Genomic DNA, 18,814 nt, shown 5'->3' with positions numbered 1-18,814 from the left:
AAAAGACAGTTTGGGTCTCTGGGATGAGATTAATTGATTTTTATGTTTGATCTTCAAGGCAACCAAAGAGGGGACTTTAAACCTGAACATTGAAAAGGTATTTTTCAAGGGTCTCCTGTACAAAGGTTTGGTAATTTGTTTGGAGCTGCATTGTAGTGAATCTAAGAATGGAAGTTACTCAGCATTTCTAAGCATTTAACACCGACACTCACTCACTAAGAGTCTTCTCTCTAGAGTTGTGTTATTCAGTCAGTTACCCTGAAGTGTGTTATCAAATTAGCCATAAGGCTGACTTAAGTTGTCAGAATTAAATGAAATAAAAAATTCAATTCGTCAAGTGACTTGCCCCTCAATTTTTCACAGCAACTGCATAAGGAGTGGCTGACGTATTAGCCTGCCATTTCTGAAAATCCTCTTCCTTGGGCAGTGGTATCTACAGTGACACCCACAAATTCTTGCCATCATCCAGTGAAGGCTCTTAGTATATTCTTCCTCAGTTTTGTTGTGACAAGGCCTTCAGTGGGTAACTTTTCATCTTTTCCTTTGCGATGTTGGGGATCCAGCCCAGGGCCTCATGCTCGCTGTGGAAGGGATAGATTACAAGCGACTCCTGGCTTCACGACTTCTGATTATGAAAAAAGAGGATCCTTGATTTTGTTTTCAGATATGAAAACTCCCTGGATGTTTGTGAGAGAACTGTCGCTGTGAATTTAATGCTGTTATCGCCCCGTGTAGAGCACATGCTTTTCACATGCCTTTTTCTATTGTTTTAAAGTCCCATCACTTGGAAGGTGGAGGCAGGAGGATCTCTGTAAGTTCTAGGCCATCCAGGGCTACACTGTGAGAAGACCTTTTCTCAAAAGAGAAAAATAAAAGAGTTTAATGTTACTATATTGGAAGGCAGAGAGTAGTATATACACATCTATTTTTCCTATTTCCTCAAACCTCATTAAGGTTGGTAAAGGATTTAAAACATTATACTCACAAATACTTAATTACAACCTTATAAAAAATGTGTTTGTATACTTTTATGCAAAAATGCTTAAAGATCTGTACATTTATCTTTGTTTTTTAAAATAAAGTTAAAAAAAAAAACATTATAATACAGGGCCAGCAAGATGGCCCATTGGGTAAAAGTGCTTGGTGATGTGCAAGCACAATGACCTGAGTTTGGCCTCTGTATCCCTTGGTGGGAGGAGAGAACTGACTTCTGAAAGTTGTCCTCTGACCTGCACACACACGCCACACACACACACACACACACACACACACACACACACACACACACACCATGGCAAATGAGCATCTGAACAGGCTCACGGTACACACATACATATGCACACACTCTCTAGGCTGTGGGTGGCTCAGTGGTAGAGCACTTGGCCAGCATCCACAAGACTCTAGGTGCTATCCCTAGCATCCTTCCTACAAGATATTTTAGGGCAGAGGGCAAGGCTCAGTGATAGACTGTGCCTGACTGGTATGAGGCCTTGTGTTTGATCTCCAGCACAGCAGAAGCCAACCCAACAGTGGATGGGGAGGGAGGGGAGATGAAGAACACAGCAATAGTAGCCAAGTTTGGAAGCCAGAAAGTGAGAAGAGATACAGTTTGGTTGGTTGGTTTTTGAGGCAGGGTTTCTCCATGTAACCCTGGCTTTAATGGACTCTGTAGACCGGGCTGGCCTCACACTCACAGAGATCTGCTTCTGCCTCCGAAGGTGTGCACCACCATTGCCCTGTGAGATACAGACTTTTGAACACTGAAGGAAATGAGTCCTGATCCATGAGCTGGGAAACTCAGGAACTATCCTGAAATACATTGCAGAATCTTTGAAAGGTAGAGTTAATGGGCTCAGCTTTCCCCCAACTGATGGAGATGTTTCTAGACCAGAGTCCTCTGCACCATGGATAAAATAGACCTACACCAAAGCATATGACCATGAAATTTAAAGACCTAGAAGCTTCTAGATAGAAAACCTGGTGTCCCTTCCAAAAGGTCAAAGCAGAACCCAGGCATTCCCTAGAATCCAACACAGGAGGGTTAGAGGTGGAGGCCTGCTTAGGTATACAGTGCGACCAACCATGTCTGAACAAAGTAAGTTAGGATGGCTTTGGTCTTTACAACCCTAGCTAAAGGTTAGCATCCAGTGGAGAGATACAGTCACTTCAGTATTCTGACAGACAGTGATTTCAACAGAGTTCTAGGTCGTGACAAACTTGACTATGAGGCTAGAACCTTTCCACAGACACTGGGACACTTGTGACAGTTACTTTACGCTTCCTCCCAAGGCATCACCTGCCAAACTGGGGAAGGACAGAAAATGCAGGAGACTGCTTCCGGATGCAGGGCAGAATTTTCTGGAATGAAGGCCTACAATTGAGAGTTTGAGTTGAATAATTAATAAGATTAGGAAAAAATACAGCAAACATGATCGTGAGAAGGGCAATTACTAACTCCAGGGAAACATCTGTTGGGTAGAGTAAGGAACAGGGTTCATTAAATGGAGGTTGGTTCTGTTCACGTACAGTTCCTGCACTAACCACCCCACTGACTCGTTATAAACCTGCAGTTGATGGGATGGAGAGTTTGGTGGGGTCAGGGGCGGTGAAACAGATCCAGAGTCCCTGCGTAAGCACCTCCGTGCTTGGAGTGGAGTGACCACTGAAGTGCTGCCTAGGCTCCGGAGGTGAAAGCAAAGGACACTTAAAGTAACCAAAGCCAGCCAGGCGTGGGGGCACATTCCTTTACCCCCAGCACTAGGGATGCAGGAAAGTCTGAGTTCAAGGCCAGCTTGATCTGTATACTGAGTTCCAGAACAGCCAGGGCTATGTAGAGACACCTTGTCTCAAGAAAACCAAATCAAACCGAAACCAAACAAAAAACCAAAACGAAACAAACCATATATATCCCCCCCCCCCAAAAAAAAGCAAGAAGTAGTTTGTAAGTTTGGATACCACTGTGTTCATTGCCGAGAGAATCAGACCAGGAGTTTAAGCATAAAAGAGAAAGCAGGAGCCACTTTGTGGGACTCCCACGAGTTGTTCCCTCATCTCCAAGAGAAATGTGAAAGGAAAGCATTGTTCTTCGTCCTTGACTCAAGTTACTGATTTAAACTTCCTGTGAATGAACTACCCTTGAAAACTGTTCTCTTCCCCTCTCTCGCAGACCCGCAGCCTGCTACAGGAAGTTCGTGGACTAGTGCTCAGCTTTTCCCGGGCTTCTGAGTGCTCACAGACTGCCTGAGATGAGACTGCGTCTGTGCTAACTCAGATGATGGAGGCTGTGGGCATATTGGTGCCATTTTGTAGATCTGTTTGGTTTCAGGGTTAGTTTTGAGAACACAGGTGTTGTAGCCATTGGCTCCACTTTGAGGCAGAGACTATTGGAAGTGGGAGATGGGGTCTGTTGATGTTGCCCCTACAGGCTTATTAGTGGCAGGCAATTTTGTGCTTTCAGTGAGAGTGAATTAATCACCATACTAGTCCCATGAGGGAAGAGCTGTGAACTGCCTTAGTTAGAAAAACTGGAGATCAGAGCTGGTATTGTTTGACATGGTGTGGACAGCTAGTGAGAGCAGAGCTGGGATCCAGCCTCAGTCTTTCCCCCTTTAGGGTGTATGCTTCTCTGCCAGAATGGCCAGTGTCATGGCCTTCTCCCTGGGTGACCAGAGTGTGACCAGGCAGGCCTTGGAACTCACTGAGATTCTTCTGCCTCCTGCAGAGATTAAAGGCGTGTGCTGCCACACCTGGTTCGTGCTGTCTTTTTCAATGTATGTCATGATGTATATAGTGTGTCTTGATCAGATCCACCCCCCCAGTACCCAAGTACAGATCACTTCCACATTTGTGTTCACTTAAAAGAAATCTCATTTCATGTGTTTGTGTGAGTGTCTGTACACTCTGTGTCTGCAGAGGGCAGAGCCAGAAGAATGTCTGGAGTTCCAGATGATTGTGAGCTGCCATGTTGGTGCTGAGAACCGAACCTCAGTGTTCTGCTCGAGCAACAAGTGCTCTAACCCCTAAGCCGTATCTCCAGCCCCTCCCCCTTTAAAATAAGGCTATTTGTTTTGTGTGGTTGTGTATGTGTGCATGAGTATGCTCTTGTGTACCCATGCCACATTGTGTGTGGAAGTCAGAGGACTGGCTTGTGGGTCCATTGTCTCCTTTAACATTTGAGTCCCTAGGCTTGGTATTTGGTCCAGGTAGTGCTGTTGGCAAGAGTGGGGCTGCCTAGTGGAGCAGGGCAGCCTTCCAGTGCTCACATGTTTTAGGAAAATGGCTCCCCATCACCCATTTGGGATATTTCTGAAAGGATACTTTATGTCTAGACGTTTTTGAATTTTGCCTTGCCTTACCCAAGTTCAAGAAAAGTATTTTGACCGGATTAAAATAGTGTATCTAAACTGAGAGCGATTTCTGTTCCCTGTGCCTGGAGAGTGTACAGTGTCTAGAGACTTGATTGTCATAACCGGGACAGGAGTAGAATGGGCTGCTACTGGCTGTGACTAGTGTGTGGAGCTGAGAAATGCTGCTAAAATCCCATAATGCACAGAGGCAGCTTCCAGTGACATGTCATTATGCAGCCCCAGCTGTCAGGAATGCGGTGGTTCTGCCCGTGCACACTCTGTGCACGCACACACCCTCATGTTTGCTGAAACTTTCTGTGGGTTTGGTCTTCACAGGTTTCCGAGACACTGAAGCGCTTTGCTGTGAAGGTGACAACAGCTAGTGTGAAGGAGCGGAGAGAGATTCTCAGTGAACTGGGACGATGTATTTCCGGGAAAGGTGTGTATCTGCCCCGTACCTGCGCTGCTGTGTCTAGAAGTCAGTGTGTGTTCTCACTTCATTGATTCCCTGAGCTGACTTCTGTCTACCCCTACCCCTTAAAATATACTTCAAAACGGTTGAAACATTTGGGTCAGAACAGGGAGGTTTGTTTGTTCTGTTTTCGAGTCAGGGTTTCTCTGTAGCCCTGGCTGTCCTGGAACTTGCTCTATACTCCAGGCTGGCCTCGATCTGCCGCTGCCTCCCGAAAGCTGGGATCAAGGGTGAGCATCACCACTGCCTGGCCGTTATTTATAGCTTCCCTGAGGTTGATTCCTAATGTTTCTGAAAGCTACGTCAGTCTTTTGAGCGGCACACCCGGCACACAGATTTTCTTTGTGATTTGAGACACTGTTCTTTGCATGTCCAGGGACATGAGAAGATGGTGGCTGGTGGTTTCCAGTAAGGACCCCAAGTCTTGCTAAGACAGAGAGCAGTGTTTTCTAATGCTCCCTGAGAACATTCACTACAGGCGTTTGGATTTCACTAAATCTTTTTGTGGGGAGAAGGGTAGCGGTTGTTTGAGGAAAGGGCTCCTTAGAATGGCCTTGAGTGGCTGGCCGTCTTCCTTAGCACTTAGTCCTGGAGTAGGTGTGCACTGCTGCCTACCGTCCGTCTGGATGGGCCCAGCTGAGCTTACAGATGTGAACTACCATATGTGGCTTTTCCTACCAGTCTTTCTTCACATTCCCACCTGCTTCTTCAAACCTACTGTCACCTGGGTGACAGCCAGCCTTGTTAAAGCTGTAAGGGATGTTAGTTGCTGCGTGAGCCGTCCTGTGTGTGGGTGCTGTAGTGTGTAATCTTACGCATCCTTGGAGGTGACTCTCAGCAAGGCTCTAGTCGGATAAGGTTGCTGGGCAAAGATGCCAAGTGCCAAATGTACTGAGCCGCACTGGTCGGATTTCCCTGCAGAATGACTGCCAAGTACTTCATTCCTCATCCCTTGTTTATGGAGTGAGTTTGACTCAGTCTGTGAACCACTCTGAAACTTTAGAGGGTGGTTTTGCTTTTCTGGCACCCTGGATGTATAGTTTAGAATAAGTTGTCCTTGTGGAGTGCTCTGGTGTGAAAACCCAGCCTCCTTCCTGGGATCTGCAGCTTTTTGTTCTCTAAGCCCCAGCCCAAGCTGAACAAGAGCTAGTGATGCTCTAAGGGTTGGTGAGTGAGAACATCTGTGGCTCGGGTGTTTCCTGTCATTGTTCCTGGTCTGTCAGCTTGTCCCTGGCTCTGACGGCTGGTTTCCTTAGTGCTGAGAGCTCTGCAGTGCTGTTCCCTCCCCATCGTCTGAGCTCCTGAAAAGGGAAGTGCTGAGAAAGATGAGGGTCCTGATCATCTCACATGTAGGCTGTTTTCCCAGACAAGCCTCTGCCGTCTGCATGCTCTGGTCTGGGTACTGCTTGTCCCAGCAGACTCTCCAGCCTCTGCCTCCCGAGAGCTGGGGTTAAAGGCAGGCATCACCACGCCTGGCTTATGGTACTGTAATCTTTTTTAATTGTTACTTTGTGTTCATGCCTGTTTGTGTACATGCGTCAGGATGTACATGTGAAAGACAGAGAACCTGTCCTTTCCTCCCACCTTTACCTATGCTTCAGGGGTCAAATTAATGTCAGGCTTATAAAGCATGTACCTTTACCAACTAAACCACCTTGCCCACCCGTTTTGTTTTGATCTTTTAATTTATGAGACAGGGTCTCTGTTGCCCAGGCTGGCTGCAAACTTCTGGGGTCAAGTGATCCTGTACCTTGGACTCCTGAGTAGCGGGAGGGCCTATAGGCCTGTGCCACCGCATCTGGTTTATGCTGTCTGTCTGTCTGTATATTTATCTGTTTATTTTTGATACAGTTTTCACTGTATAGCTCTGGCTGGCTTAGAACTTGCTATGTAGGTGATGCTAGCCCTTGGCCGCTGCTGGGATTAAAGGTGTGCATCTCTACATTTGGCCTTCGTGCTAGCCTTTAGGCCACTCATTGGACTGTATGTGAGCAGACACCTGCCAAGCGTCACAGTCTACACGGCAGTGTGAAGCCAATGCCCAGGTCACGGAGCGGAGCAGCCGATCATAGCCCTGCTGACCCTGCGCTGTAGGGAGATGGGGAGAGTGAGGTCTTGTGCTTCTTCTCATTGGTTTAGCAAATGTCTCCTGTACTCTAATCTTTTCTGTATCCTGGGGTTTTTTTTTTACTTGAGATTTTACAAGGGTACAGGGCTTATTGGGGCGTTTGGAGCCAGGATCCTGTCTGACAGGACTGGCGTAAGCCATCGCTCTCCGCTGTGCTTGTGGTTGAGTCTCTGTAAACTTTGCTTTCAGATCTGCCAGAGGGAGCAGTAAAAGGGCTCTGCAAGCTATTCTGCCTGACGCTGCATCGATACAGGTGAATCCCAACAGAGACCCGGGTTTTAGAATATGTGATACAGGGACACTGTGTCAGGGAGATGGTATAGGTCAGTGGGTAGAGCCCCCAGTTGTTAGAGCCAGACTTCTTAGGACCATGCTTTTTACTAGATCCTGGGCAAGTTACTTAGCCTCCCTATGCCTCAGTTTCCTCATCTGCAGAATGGGGATGATAGCATTTTATACCTCATGGGAAGTCGTTAGTATGCAGGCCTGGGACCTACCTAATTTAGTATCTCAGCATGTGTGTGCAGTCATTAGTTGTGCTTATAAAGCCCTGATGTTGTACGGCATATACCATGAGCATAGATTCTGCCCTTGTCATCCTGTGGTTCTTGTGCTTTTTCGGGGGTAAGGTGGCTTTATCTCATTCACCTCCATCACCTAGGACCCACTGGAACGTAGGATCATCAGTTTCTCCCCAGGAAGAGCAGTGCTTGGCTCCAACAGTCCTGTCTCTGCTGAGATCACCATGTGCTCCCTGCTTCCTTCCTCCTCTAGGGACGCAGCCTCTCGCAGAGCCCTGCAGGCAGCCATCCAGCAGCTGGCCGAGGCCCAGCCAGAGGCCACAGCCAAGAACCTGCTGCACTCTCTCCAGTCTTCAGGGGTCGGCTCCAGAGCGTGTGTGCCCAGGTAAGGGCTAGGGCTGTGTGCCTCCAGGGTTAGTGCAGCCTCACAGGCTGGTGTAGAGCAGCGTGAGTACGCCTGGCTCCCTCTGACCTTTACACTCTGAGTGGCACCTAGAGGGTGCCTCTGTGTGGAGACAGGAACCAGGTTAGTGGAGATGACCTGGAGGAGGAGGGCTGAGCCATGGTCCCAAGGCACTGGGTGGGGACAGACTTATTTGTTTATATACGTTTTATGTGAATGAGTGTTTTGGCTGCATGTATGTCTGTGTACTGTGCATGCCTAGTACCTGAAGATTTTGGGGAGAGTGTCAGACACCCTGGAACAGACAGTTGTAACGTGCTGTGTGGTTGCTGTGGGAATTGAACCTATGTCCTTTGGAAGAGCAACCAGTGCTCTTAACCCCTGAGCTGTCTGTCCAACCTCATCTTGTTTTCATTGTTGCAAATGTCAAGTGATGGGACTTTAGCCAGTAAGGCCTGGCTCTTGTCCTGAGTTGTCACTGATGGTGTTGGGGGACAATTTTCTGTACCATTAAGTCGAGGTTTCAGATTTAATGTGTATCAGGATGTGTATCAGGATGAACATTTGTCTCCAGATGGAGGCAGGTACTCTGCTCTTTTCTCTCCCCTTCTCCTTTGTAGCAAAAGCAGTGGCTCAGCCGCCTTGCTGGCTCTGACCTGGACCTGCCTTCTTGTGCGAATTGTCTTTCCCCTGAAGGCCAAGCGCCAAGGAGACATCTGGAACAAGCTGGTAGGTCATGAGGGTCAGCCTTACCCATGCTGTTCAGGGTTGCCTCACATCCAGGTGCTCTCCAGTGGCAGTAGTCTGGTGGTGGGTGTAAGTGCAGTAGGAGTCATTCCGTTCACTGACGTTCCCAAGCGTCTCTGTGTCAGGCCAGACTAGGGGAGACAACGGAAAGGCAGGCTGCCAGAAGCTACAGAGATGTGCATCAGGCTGTTTCCTGGCGAATCAGTCTCTGGCAGTGTCCGACTTCAGGGTGAGAGAGGGAGACTGGCTGCTGTCTTGGTCATCTGATCCCTGCACGTTCTTTCTCCTTCCCACCCGTCTGCTCACCTGGCCGGCCAGCTGGCGGCTTCTCTTGCTGTCTAGGTATGCTTGGTGCAGGTCAGGGGAGTGCTCGCTGGCTCTGGAAGGAGTCTTGAGGGTCTAGTATTTGTCCATGAGATTTGACAGAGCCATGTACCTACCTCCTCTGAGTGGTGACACAGAGGGCCTTGCAGTGGCCACAGGCACTGTACAGTGCATGTGCACGTAAATGACTCGTGGCATCACAAACTTGAAACCAGCTCATGGTGAAGCAGCCGGGCAGACAGACAGATGGCTTTCTGTCTGCTTTCCTCTCTAGATACCATTGGGGACAGATGTGGTCTGGCCTTTAGCAGTAGATTAGTGGTAAGCCAGAGCTCTGACCGTTCCCTGGTAGTAATTGGTATGAGTTTGACTCTGGAACCCTCCAGAGTGTGACTTTCGTTGTTAGCACATGGCTTTCTACTAAAGTGGCTAATGATAGGCAAGGTCCCTGGCTTGTCTGCTGAGTTCTTACAGCTGTTACCTGTTGTATTAGAGGACAGTGTGCATCTGGTGCATGCTTTGGTGCAGTGACTAGAATCTGGGCGTTTCCTTTGCTGCTTCGGTTGTCTGTTAGATCCATGATTAACTCAGCCATTTACTGGCCCTGTGCTAGAAGCTGGGGCTGCTGGGTAAACAATGCTGAGGAGCCCTTTGCTGCTGTGGAGCTTGTGCACTGCTGGAGAAGACACAGGTGTGGAGCCTGGGACAGCGCTGAGGAGAAGCAGGGTGGAGGTTTGGAATGTGGCCCAGGGTGGTGGCAGCAAGGCTCCTGTGAGGAGAAGGTGGCTGTTGAGCAAGGGAATCCCAGTAGGATTCTGAATGTGATCTAGGCAAGCTTGTTTACGTGTAGAGATCTTGACCCTGACTAACACCGGGTGTAGAAGGCTGGGCTATGATATAAGGTCACACTTGTAGACGGCTACGACTCTCCCTGGCCTCTGTGGTCCTGGTGCTACTAGTTTTTGTGACTATAGAAATGTTTTCTGTGGATCTGATCATTTATGGCCCAGTGGGGAGATTTGCCTGGCTGGCCTGGAACTCAGATCCGCCCGCCTCTGCCTCTTGGGCACTGGAGTTAAAGGCCACGTGCCACGTGCCCGGTGTCACCTTACTTCCTGCAGCACTTAACATGCACCTGATGTTTAGTTGCTGGTTGTTAATATCTGTGCTTTTTTATTTTTGTAAGGTTTATTCTCTTGTTGTTGGTTTTGAGATGGTGTCTCACCTGAAACTCACTGAGATCTGCCTGGCTCTGTCTCTTAAGTACTGATCAAAGGAGTCCGCCATACTTGCCTGTAGAATTTGGTCCTTAATGAAGGACAAGTCTAGGTAGATAACGTTGACCAGGACTGTCTGTTCTTTCTGAATGGCAGCTGTCTTACTGACATTTGATGTATACTGTGTCTTTTTTATATTGTTTGTTGTTGGAGGTGAACTTGGTTTCATGCATGCTACATCCCCATCCGTGTCTTTATTTGTTTAATATCGCTTTTTCTGAACTAGAAGGTGCACGAGAGTACCTTGTTCATAGTAGGTAAATAAATGCAGGAATGATCAGTGTAGGTAAAAAACAGGATTTAGGGGGCTGGAGATGGTTCAGCAGTTAAGAGCACTGGCTGCTCTTGTGGAAGATTCTGGTTTGATTCCCAGCACCTATATGGTGGTTCGCACTGACTGTAACCCTGATTCCAGGGGATCTGATAGCCTTTTCTGGCCTTGTGCACATATATATGCATTGTACAGACATACATGCAGGCAAACTACACATCATATACACTAAGAAGAAGGGGCAGGGATGTAGGACAAGGGTTGGTAGAGAGAAGAGGGGTGGGATGGAAGAAGCCTGTGCCTAAGTCATCCTGACTCAAGTATTTCCTTGTCCCGCAGGTGGAGGTGCAGTGTCTGCTGCTGTTGGAGGTGCTGGGCGGCTCTCACAAGCATGCTGTGGATGGTGCCGTGAAGAAGCTCACTAAGCTGTGGAAGGAGGTGAGTGGAACTGGTGGGAGGGAGGAGGCCCCTTCTCTGTACCTCTGTTGCCGACTGACTCACCGACCGTCTGCTTCCTCTTCAGAACCCTGGGCTGGTAGAGCAGTACTTCTCAGCTATCCTTAGCCTAGAACCCAACCAGAACTATGCTGGCATGCTGGGGCTGCTGGTACAGTTCTGCACAAACCACAAAGAGATGGACCTGGTCAGTCAGCACAAGGCAAGTGTCCAGCATGGTGACAGTGGGTTTGCTGCATCAGGGGTCTGGAGGGAAGGATTAGGAACTCTTTGTCCCGTGGTCTCTACCTGTGGCTCCTATGAATCCTGGTGTAGACACTGGGGTGACAGTTTACTCTTCACCTCTGTGGGCAGCACCCATGCACCAAACACTGCAGATGACTGTGACCCTTGTGAAGTCAGAGATTGTTACCTAGTTCATTCCATCTGATACGTGTCAAAGGAAGTAAGCAGGTTGGGGCTCTGACTTAGACTGTGTCTCTAATGCAAGGAGAAGATGTACCACTGGGGAGCAGTGAGCAGGGAGAGCCAGTAGAACCCTGGAAATGACTGCTCCCTTCAGTGGCGAGCACAGGACGGGGGAAGCCATGGGAGGTGGGACCTGCTTAATACTGAAGTCGTGGGACGTCTGTCCTGTAGAGTGCCCTGCTGGAGTTCTATGTGAAGAACATCCTGGTGAGCAAAGCAAAGCCTCCGAAGTACTTGTTGGTGAGTGGACGGCACACCTGCCTCCAGTGTCAGATCCTGGCTCATTCTGGACACTGCCTGCTCCTTACTCCCATGAGGCTGGGTGCCTGACTCTTTGTCTTTGTAGGACAACTGTGCCCCCTTGCTCCGGTTCATGTCCCACTCAGAGTTTAAGGATCTGATTCTGCCCACCATACAAAAGTCCTTGCTGAGGAGCCCGGAGAATGTTATTGAAAGTAGGTTCCCGCTGAGTACGTGGCTGGGAGGGCACTGCAGGCTGTGAAGTCCTGTTTCTGTTGGTTTAGCAGCAGAAGGGCTTGTGCTGGGAGTGTGACATGTGGTCACTGTTACCCAGTGTGGGCTCTGGGCAGGCTCAGTGTGTGTCTGTGTGTGTGTGTGTGCGTCTGTGTGTACGCACACATATGCCTGAGTGCCTGCAGCCACAGAGGCCAGAAAAAGGCATCAGATCCCCTGGATCTAGAGTTCTAGGCAGTTGTCAGCTACCGATGTGACCCTGGAGGAGCAGCTGCTGCTGTACTGCTGAGCCATCGTGCTAGCCCCGCAAGTGCTGTCTTGTTAGAAGTCTTTGGAAAATACAAATATCCACTTAGGATATTGCCCATAATTACCGAGGCCAGAGAACTTTCTAGAGACCACTGAGATTGGTAACCCTTTCTCTAGACAGTTTGACTTGGCTCAAGTGTTTGATGACTTTGTCCTTGTCGAGGTGATAGTCAGTCTTGTCACCACAGAGCTAACCAGGCTGCTGTATTTGAGGGCGGGCTGGGCAGAATGGGCACCAGAACTTGAAACTGACGGCCCGTGCTTCCCACCCCCTTAGCTATCTCCAGCCTGCTGGCTTCAGTGACACTTGATCTCAGCCAGTATGCCCTGGACATCCTGAAAGGCTTGGCAAGTGAGTGTGCTGACCCCTCTGTACAAGCAGACCTCTGCAGCCCCTGATGCACCTTTGAGTTTCTGTTGAATTTGACAGTTTTTTGTTGAAGAGGGGGTGGGCAACAGCTCTTTGGGTTAAAGGTAGTTTCTGCCAAGAGTGCAAACTCAAGTGTAATCCTGGAAACCCCATGATTAAAGGAGAGAACCCACTGCCACAGATTGTTCTCTGACTGTAGTGTGTGCTGTGGCAGCCACTCATCCAGACAGAACAAATACATGTTAAAAAAATGAAAGAGAAAAAGGCTTTTACTACCAACAAGGGGAGGGGCTCTTCTGAGGTTGTTGATAGTGAGGTCAGAGATCTGGGAGTCAAGAGCCAGGACCCCTGGGAAGAGAGTCATGTCTGGGCACTCGGCTGTACTGCCCCTGAGCTGCGACTCTGTGTCCAGATCAGCTGAAGTCCAACAGTCCTCGCCTGATGGACGAAGCGGTCCTGGCACTGCGCAACCTGGCCCGTCAGTGCAGCGCCTCCTCCGCCACCGAGGCCCTGACCAAGCACCTGTTTGCAATCCTTGGAGGTGAGCCGGGAGGTGGGAACTTGATCCTGACTGTGGTCTGGGAGAGCTGTGGAAAAGGGCTAAAGCACACACGTGACAGTATGGAGGGTGATGGCCGAGTCGTTGAGAATTTGTGTGCATGGCAGAAAACAAGGAAAGACGTGAAGATGGTAATAATGCCTTTGAGTGGTAGGAGCATGGGCGATGTAAATCATTTTCTGTAAGAACGTAATTCTTTATTTTAGTCAGAAAGCAAAGGTTATAAAATGCTGTGTTAGACCCAGCGTTGCCCCAGAAGTGCTGCTTCAGGGGTGCACATGTGTATCAAGTGGGGTCGTGTGAACAAGCATGTTTGTTTCTCTCTGTGCAGGCTCAGAAGGAAAGCTAACCGTCGTGGCCCAGAAGATGAGTGTCCTTTCAGGTACGGGTTGTTCCCGGGTTGTGGCAGTGTGCTGTAATGATGGGGGAGGGGTAACATAAATCAGGTAAGGTAAGTCCTTTGAACCCTGATGCTTCCAGCAAGAGGCCCTGTTATGTGAAAGGAGATCTGGAGGAAGCTGAAGGAGAGAGGGTCTGTAATGGCCAGGGAGAGCATGGCTGCTGAGGCTCCAGAAGAGGGTTGTTGGCCCCAAGTGCCCAGGTGGTAGTCACAGGAAGGCTTTGTGCAGGGGTGGGGCCAACTAGGGAATCTGCCTTTCAGGGATTGGAAGCCTCAGTCATCATGTGGTATCTGGGCCATCCGGTCAAGTCCTGAATGGGTGTGTGGCTGAGCTGTTCATCCCATTCCTACAACAGGAAGGTACTTCCTCATTTGAACAGTTTACACCTATTCTCTTTGATTCACTTTTCATCCTGATCACAGTTCTCCCCTCTCCTCCCAGTCCTACCCCCACAGAACCCTGCCCCCACTACCTCTTCCCTTCCTCTCAGAGAAGGGCTGCTCCCCTTTGGTACCACCCCACCCTGGGGCATCTAGTCTCAGCAGGTGCAGACATATCCTCTCCCAGTGAGGCCCAACCATCTTGACCGTGGTTTTCAGTCAGCCTTCTAAAAGGCTTTCTGAAGGCTCACTTTCCTGAGCTAGCAGGGTTGGGAGGCTTGCCTTGGCACACTGCTTGCAGTGGTTTGATGTGGTTATGATGTCAGACCGACTGGACTTGTACCGCTTGCCCTAGTGCATGAAGGCACCTTGGTACATGCCGTCTCCGTCCTGGCGCTCTGGTGTAACCGGTTCACTACAGAAGTGCCCAAGAAGCTTACTGACTGGTTCAAGAAAGTTTTCAGCCTTAAAACCTCCACCTCTGCAGTGAGGCATGCCTACCTGCAGTGCATGCTGGCCTCCTTCCGAGGTAAGCTGTCCCACCTCCTTTGAGGAGATGACTGAGCACGCTCCCCACGGGTTCACTTTCTTTGGGTTCACTTACTGAACATTCATCATGACGATGAGTTCCCAGTTGTCACAGTAGTGACCTCTTCCCTTGTTGGATTTTATCCAGAAAGGACGGATAATCAGAGCCTGTTGTACTGAGGTCACGGATTTAAACCGTGCAATGCTATGTACACTCCAGCTCTCCTCCATGCTGTAGAGGTACCACAGCTGGACACCGCGGCTCAGTAATGCAGCACTTGTCAGGGAGAGAGGCAGGACTTCGAGGTCGTCTTGAGCTGCATACTGAATTTGAGGGCAGCCTGAAGTATATGAGTTGTTACAAAAACCAAAATGAGTGTAACTGTTTTGAGGTTTGCTTATTTATTTTGAGATAATCTCTCTCCATAGCCCCTGTCCTTAAACTCCCAGAGGCAGCTGCTGGGATTAAAGGCCTGTGCCACCTCAGCCAGTTTATTTACTTAGTGTGTTTATTTCTCAGGTCAGCAGCTTGGTTCAGACTTTGGGGTTTGGGTCTAGAGGTCGTCTGGGGTGGGAGCAGCAGATTGAAACTGGTAGGCCTGAAGTTAGCAGTGGTTCTTCGTCAGCCAGCTGTTGACAGCCCTGCACTCACTTAGCTTCTGCGTCCTTGTCCAGGGGAGAAGCAGCTGATGATGAGATCAGTAGAATTCTTTTGTTTTTACTTTTTTATTCAATTATTTGTTTATTATAATTTATGCATGTAGAATTTAGGTCACAGGTTCTTCTGTGAGGTATTTGGCAAGTTACTGAAGGACTTTGGCCAGTTCACACCTGGGTGGATAAGGTCTTCCCAGACAATACTGTCACCCTTACGACCAGGATGTCCCTAAGGTGCTTCTCTCCACAGGTGACACACTCTTGCAGGCCTTGGACTTTCTGCCCCTGCTTGTGCAGACAGTGGAGAAGGCAGCCTCCCAGAGCACTCAGGTTCCCACGGTCACCGAAGGGGTCGCCTCAGCCTTGTTGCTCTCCAAGCTTTCTGTGGCCGAATCACAGGCCGGTAAGGGTCTGCATGTGTGCAGGGTCGCAGGGTGACAAGGTTTTTTTCAGTCCCCAATCCTTCAGCTGACTGTTGTCTTCTGGGATGTGCTCAGGAGTGCAGCCAGGGGACCTCTTCTGTTGGTGGCTGTGGCTCCAGTGTTCCCGTGTGGGCTGGTTTGCAGCATTGCTAGGTCGAGTGTTAGGACTTTATGTCTTATTTCATTATTATTGTTGGTTGTTTATGCCTGTTTATGTGTGTGAGGGTTTTGCCTACATGTATGGGCATCACAGGCACTCAGTGCCACAGAGGTCAGAAGAGGAGGGCAGATTCCCTGTAACTGGAGCTACAGACAGTTGTGAGTTGCCATGTAGGTACCAGGAACCCAGGTTCTCTGCAAGAGTAGCAAGTGCTCTTAACCACTGAGTCAGAATGTCTAGACTTTGTGTCTTAATTACTCACATATCATAGGATGTTCTAGTTCATTTCTGTTGCCGAAGTAACACACCCGGACAAAAAAGAAACTTAGGAGAGAGAGGAGTTTATTCTGGCTACAGCTGGCCATTGTGGGAAAGTTAAGGCAGGAACCTGAAGCAGCTAGTCACATCACATCTGTAGTCAAAGGCAGAAAGACTGTGTACATGGTCAGCTGCTCGTCTTTAGCTGGATGTCTTCTTTTATACAGGTCAGGATCCCCCACCTAAAGAATGGTGCCGCCCACAGTGGGCTGGGTTGGGTCTCATTAGTTAACTTAGAGTTTTCCATAGGCAGGCTGAATACAGGCCACCCAGTTAGATGGTCCTTTCTTGACTCTCCTGGTGACTCTATGCTGTGTCAGTTAATGCTGAAAGGTAACCATTGCATAGGGGGTAAGATTCATAAAGTCCAGGTGGAAGGATGCCTCAGTGGTTAAGAACATGTACTGCACTTGGACCTGTGTAGTGGCTCACAACCACCTAACCCTAAAGGCACTACATTTACATATTGTACACATAAGCAGATGCATGAAATAAGTAATTAAAAAAACCATAAAGTACCCAATAAGTAAGTTATAAAGTGATCATTTCTTTTAGCCCTTTCTTCAAGCCACTCGGCCTCCGTTTGGATAGGAGTGATCGCTCCATGTCCATACACGGCCAGTGTCTAATGAACCATGCTGGGTAACATACTGTATGTGCCATGTCACCTACCAACCATGTGTGCAAATGAAAGCTCAAGTCAGAGCCTTCCGCTCTTTCCTGGCCCTAGGGTCTTCCCATTTCTGAGTCCTCTGGGTCAGTTTTGTCATCATGGCACTCCTTGACAAACCCAACCTAAGGAGGGAAGATTTGTTGTGGTCCAAGTTCTTAGAGGTTCCAGGCACATGGTTGGGTAGTTGGCCCTTGTGTTTGGATCTTGTGTTAGGTAGGGAGTGTGTGGCTGAGCAGAGCTGCCCATTTATTTCTTGGGGGCTGGGAAGCAAAGAAAAGAGAGAGATGTGTTTGTTTCTCTTTCAAGGGCTTGTATCTAGTGACCTGACACTTCCTCCAGGCCCTTCTGATGTTGCCACCTGCCAATGGTGTCATAAGCTGGGGACCAAATTGTTAGCATATGAGCCTTAGAGCCTCCCTCCTTGCGTGTGCCCTCTCCTGGCCCTGCTTCTGTGGTGAGAAGTAGGATTCTTTCTCTGCATGCTGTTGTGTACCCACTGTGGATGCCAAGGCCCTTGGCCTTTGGGTGGAGAGAATGAATACGACCTCAGCTCACTGCAGGGTGAATCAGGGTGCAGGCCCTCTGGCCGGGGAATGGGCATCTAGTCCCTTGAAGGAGGGCTTGGTTTTTTTAAAGTTGGTTTTCTTTTTTCTTTCTTTTCTTTTCTTTTTACAATTTTTTTTAAAGATTTATTTATTTTATATATGTGAATACACTGTACCTGTCAGACACACCAGAAAAGGGCATCAGATCCCATTACAGATAGCTGTGAGCCACCATGTGGTTGCTGGGAATTGAACTCAGGACCCCTGGAAGAGCAGTCAGTGCTCTTAACTGCCGAGCCATCTCTCCAGCCCTGAGGATTTGCTTTTTGTTTAGAAAGGGTTCATGAAGTATTCAGATGGATCCCTGAGAGCCTGGGAGGATGAGATGCTCATGAAGGAATGGCCCTAGTTGGGGAGGAAAATGGAGAGCTGCATTGTGTGAATCTCAGGTGATCCAGCCAGGTCTATGGTAGGTGAACATTCCAGAGGAGAGTCTGCAGGCAGAGAACCCTGAAGTTTCTCAGACTGCAAGTGAGACCAGAGGACTGATGTTTGGTTTCAGAACAGGAGAACAGTGAGCCTAGGAGCAGTCCCTCCTGGAGGGTCTCACAGAGCCTGCCTAGCAGCTTCAGCTTGGAAGGGCCGTGCTGCGGGGAACATGGTGCACTGTGCCATGGGGTGACCTTTGGTTTCTTGCAGAGGCCAAACTGAGCAACTTTTGGCAGCTGGTTGTGGATGAGAAGAAGCAGATTTTCACATCTGAGAAGTTTCTTCTCCTGGCTTCAGAGGAGGGTGAGTCTGTGGTCCCTGACAGGGCTGAGGCAGGACCCTTTCCTGGGCACCTGCTTGGCCAGCAGCTTGGCTTTTTTGTTTGTTGGTTGGTTTGGTTTTTTGAGACATGGTTTCACTGTGTAGCCCTGGCTGTTCTGTAACTCTTTAGACCAGACTGGCTCCAAACGAAGAGGTCCACCTGCTTCTGCCTCCTGAGTACTGGGATTAAAGGCGCATGCCACCATTGCCTGGTTAACTTGGCTGTTTTCTGAATGAATTCATTCCCCTGGGCAAGTCAGGCTCAGTGGGAGGGGGTTGGGGAGACTGTAGAGACAGTGGAGCTGCAGGATCAGCTGTGATTATAGCTGAATGGGTAATTGGTGCTGTCTGGGTGTTACACCAAGTGCTGGTGGAGTTGTGGCAGCTCTACTCCCCCATCAGGCGACACAGAAACTACTGCTTTCTACCCTGGCAGAAAAGGAACAATGATCTCCAAATGTATGTGCAAAATTCTAGGTTGCCTCACATGAGTCTGCTGCTAATTAGCGATTTGAAAAGTCTTTTGACTCACAAATCACAACATTCTATTAATGAGCTACAACTATTAGTCACTTTCTGGCTTAGATTTTTTTATAGTTAGTTTTTGATTAAGAACGACGTTCCTATAGTTCAAAGACAAGGTAGGAGGGAATCTGCACTGAAGTCTCCTGCCCTGATCAGTAGTCACACAGTTCTGCGGCTTCGGAGTCCTTGACGTTACACACGCCTGTCCCTCTGTATGTTCTCTTTCTCCTTCTACAAGCATCTGTGTCACTGTCAGCACCATGATTTTCA

The 18,814-nt window shown here is 48.9% G+C and overlaps 2 protein-coding genes across 3 annotated transcripts in view; both read left to right on the top strand.

The window, feature by feature from the left end:
- Positions 1 to 18,814, top strand: part of PLA2G1B (phospholipase A2 group IB) — a gene marked incomplete at both ends in the record, with an annotated part of 153,694 nt that overhangs the window by 92,735 nt on the left and 42,145 nt on the right. The window lies entirely within an intron of this gene.
- Positions 1 to 18,814, top strand: part of GCN1 (GCN1 activator of EIF2AK4) — a 57,525-nt gene that overhangs the window by 1,049 nt on the left and 37,662 nt on the right. For both annotated transcript variants that reach the window (XM_080941077.1, XM_080941076.1), the window contains exons 2-16: positions 4,683 to 4,785; positions 7,136 to 7,199; positions 7,721 to 7,852; positions 8,491 to 8,599; positions 10,829 to 10,927; positions 11,013 to 11,147; positions 11,585 to 11,653; positions 11,760 to 11,868; positions 12,474 to 12,548; positions 12,979 to 13,107; positions 13,457 to 13,507; positions 13,787 to 13,885; positions 14,262 to 14,435; positions 15,342 to 15,494; positions 17,909 to 18,001. In XM_080941077.1, coding sequence (XP_080797203.1) covers positions 4,683 to 4,785; positions 7,136 to 7,199; positions 7,721 to 7,852; positions 8,491 to 8,599; positions 10,829 to 10,927; positions 11,013 to 11,147; positions 11,585 to 11,653; positions 11,760 to 11,868; positions 12,474 to 12,548; positions 12,979 to 13,107; positions 13,457 to 13,507; positions 13,787 to 13,885; positions 14,262 to 14,435; positions 15,342 to 15,494; positions 17,909 to 18,001 — 1,594 coding nt within the window. The remainder of the gene's footprint in view (positions 1 to 4,682; positions 4,786 to 7,135; positions 7,200 to 7,720; positions 7,853 to 8,490; positions 8,600 to 10,828; positions 10,928 to 11,012; positions 11,148 to 11,584; positions 11,654 to 11,759; positions 11,869 to 12,473; positions 12,549 to 12,978; positions 13,108 to 13,456; positions 13,508 to 13,786; positions 13,886 to 14,261; positions 14,436 to 15,341; positions 15,495 to 17,908; positions 18,002 to 18,814) is intronic.

This window comes from Micromys minutus, assembly GCF_963924665.1.
Source record: "Micromys minutus genome assembly, chromosome: 29".
Classification (NCBI taxonomy): Eukaryota; Metazoa; Chordata; class Mammalia; order Rodentia; family Muridae; genus Micromys; species Micromys minutus.
This window is presented reverse-complemented; position numbering and strand designations above follow the sequence as displayed.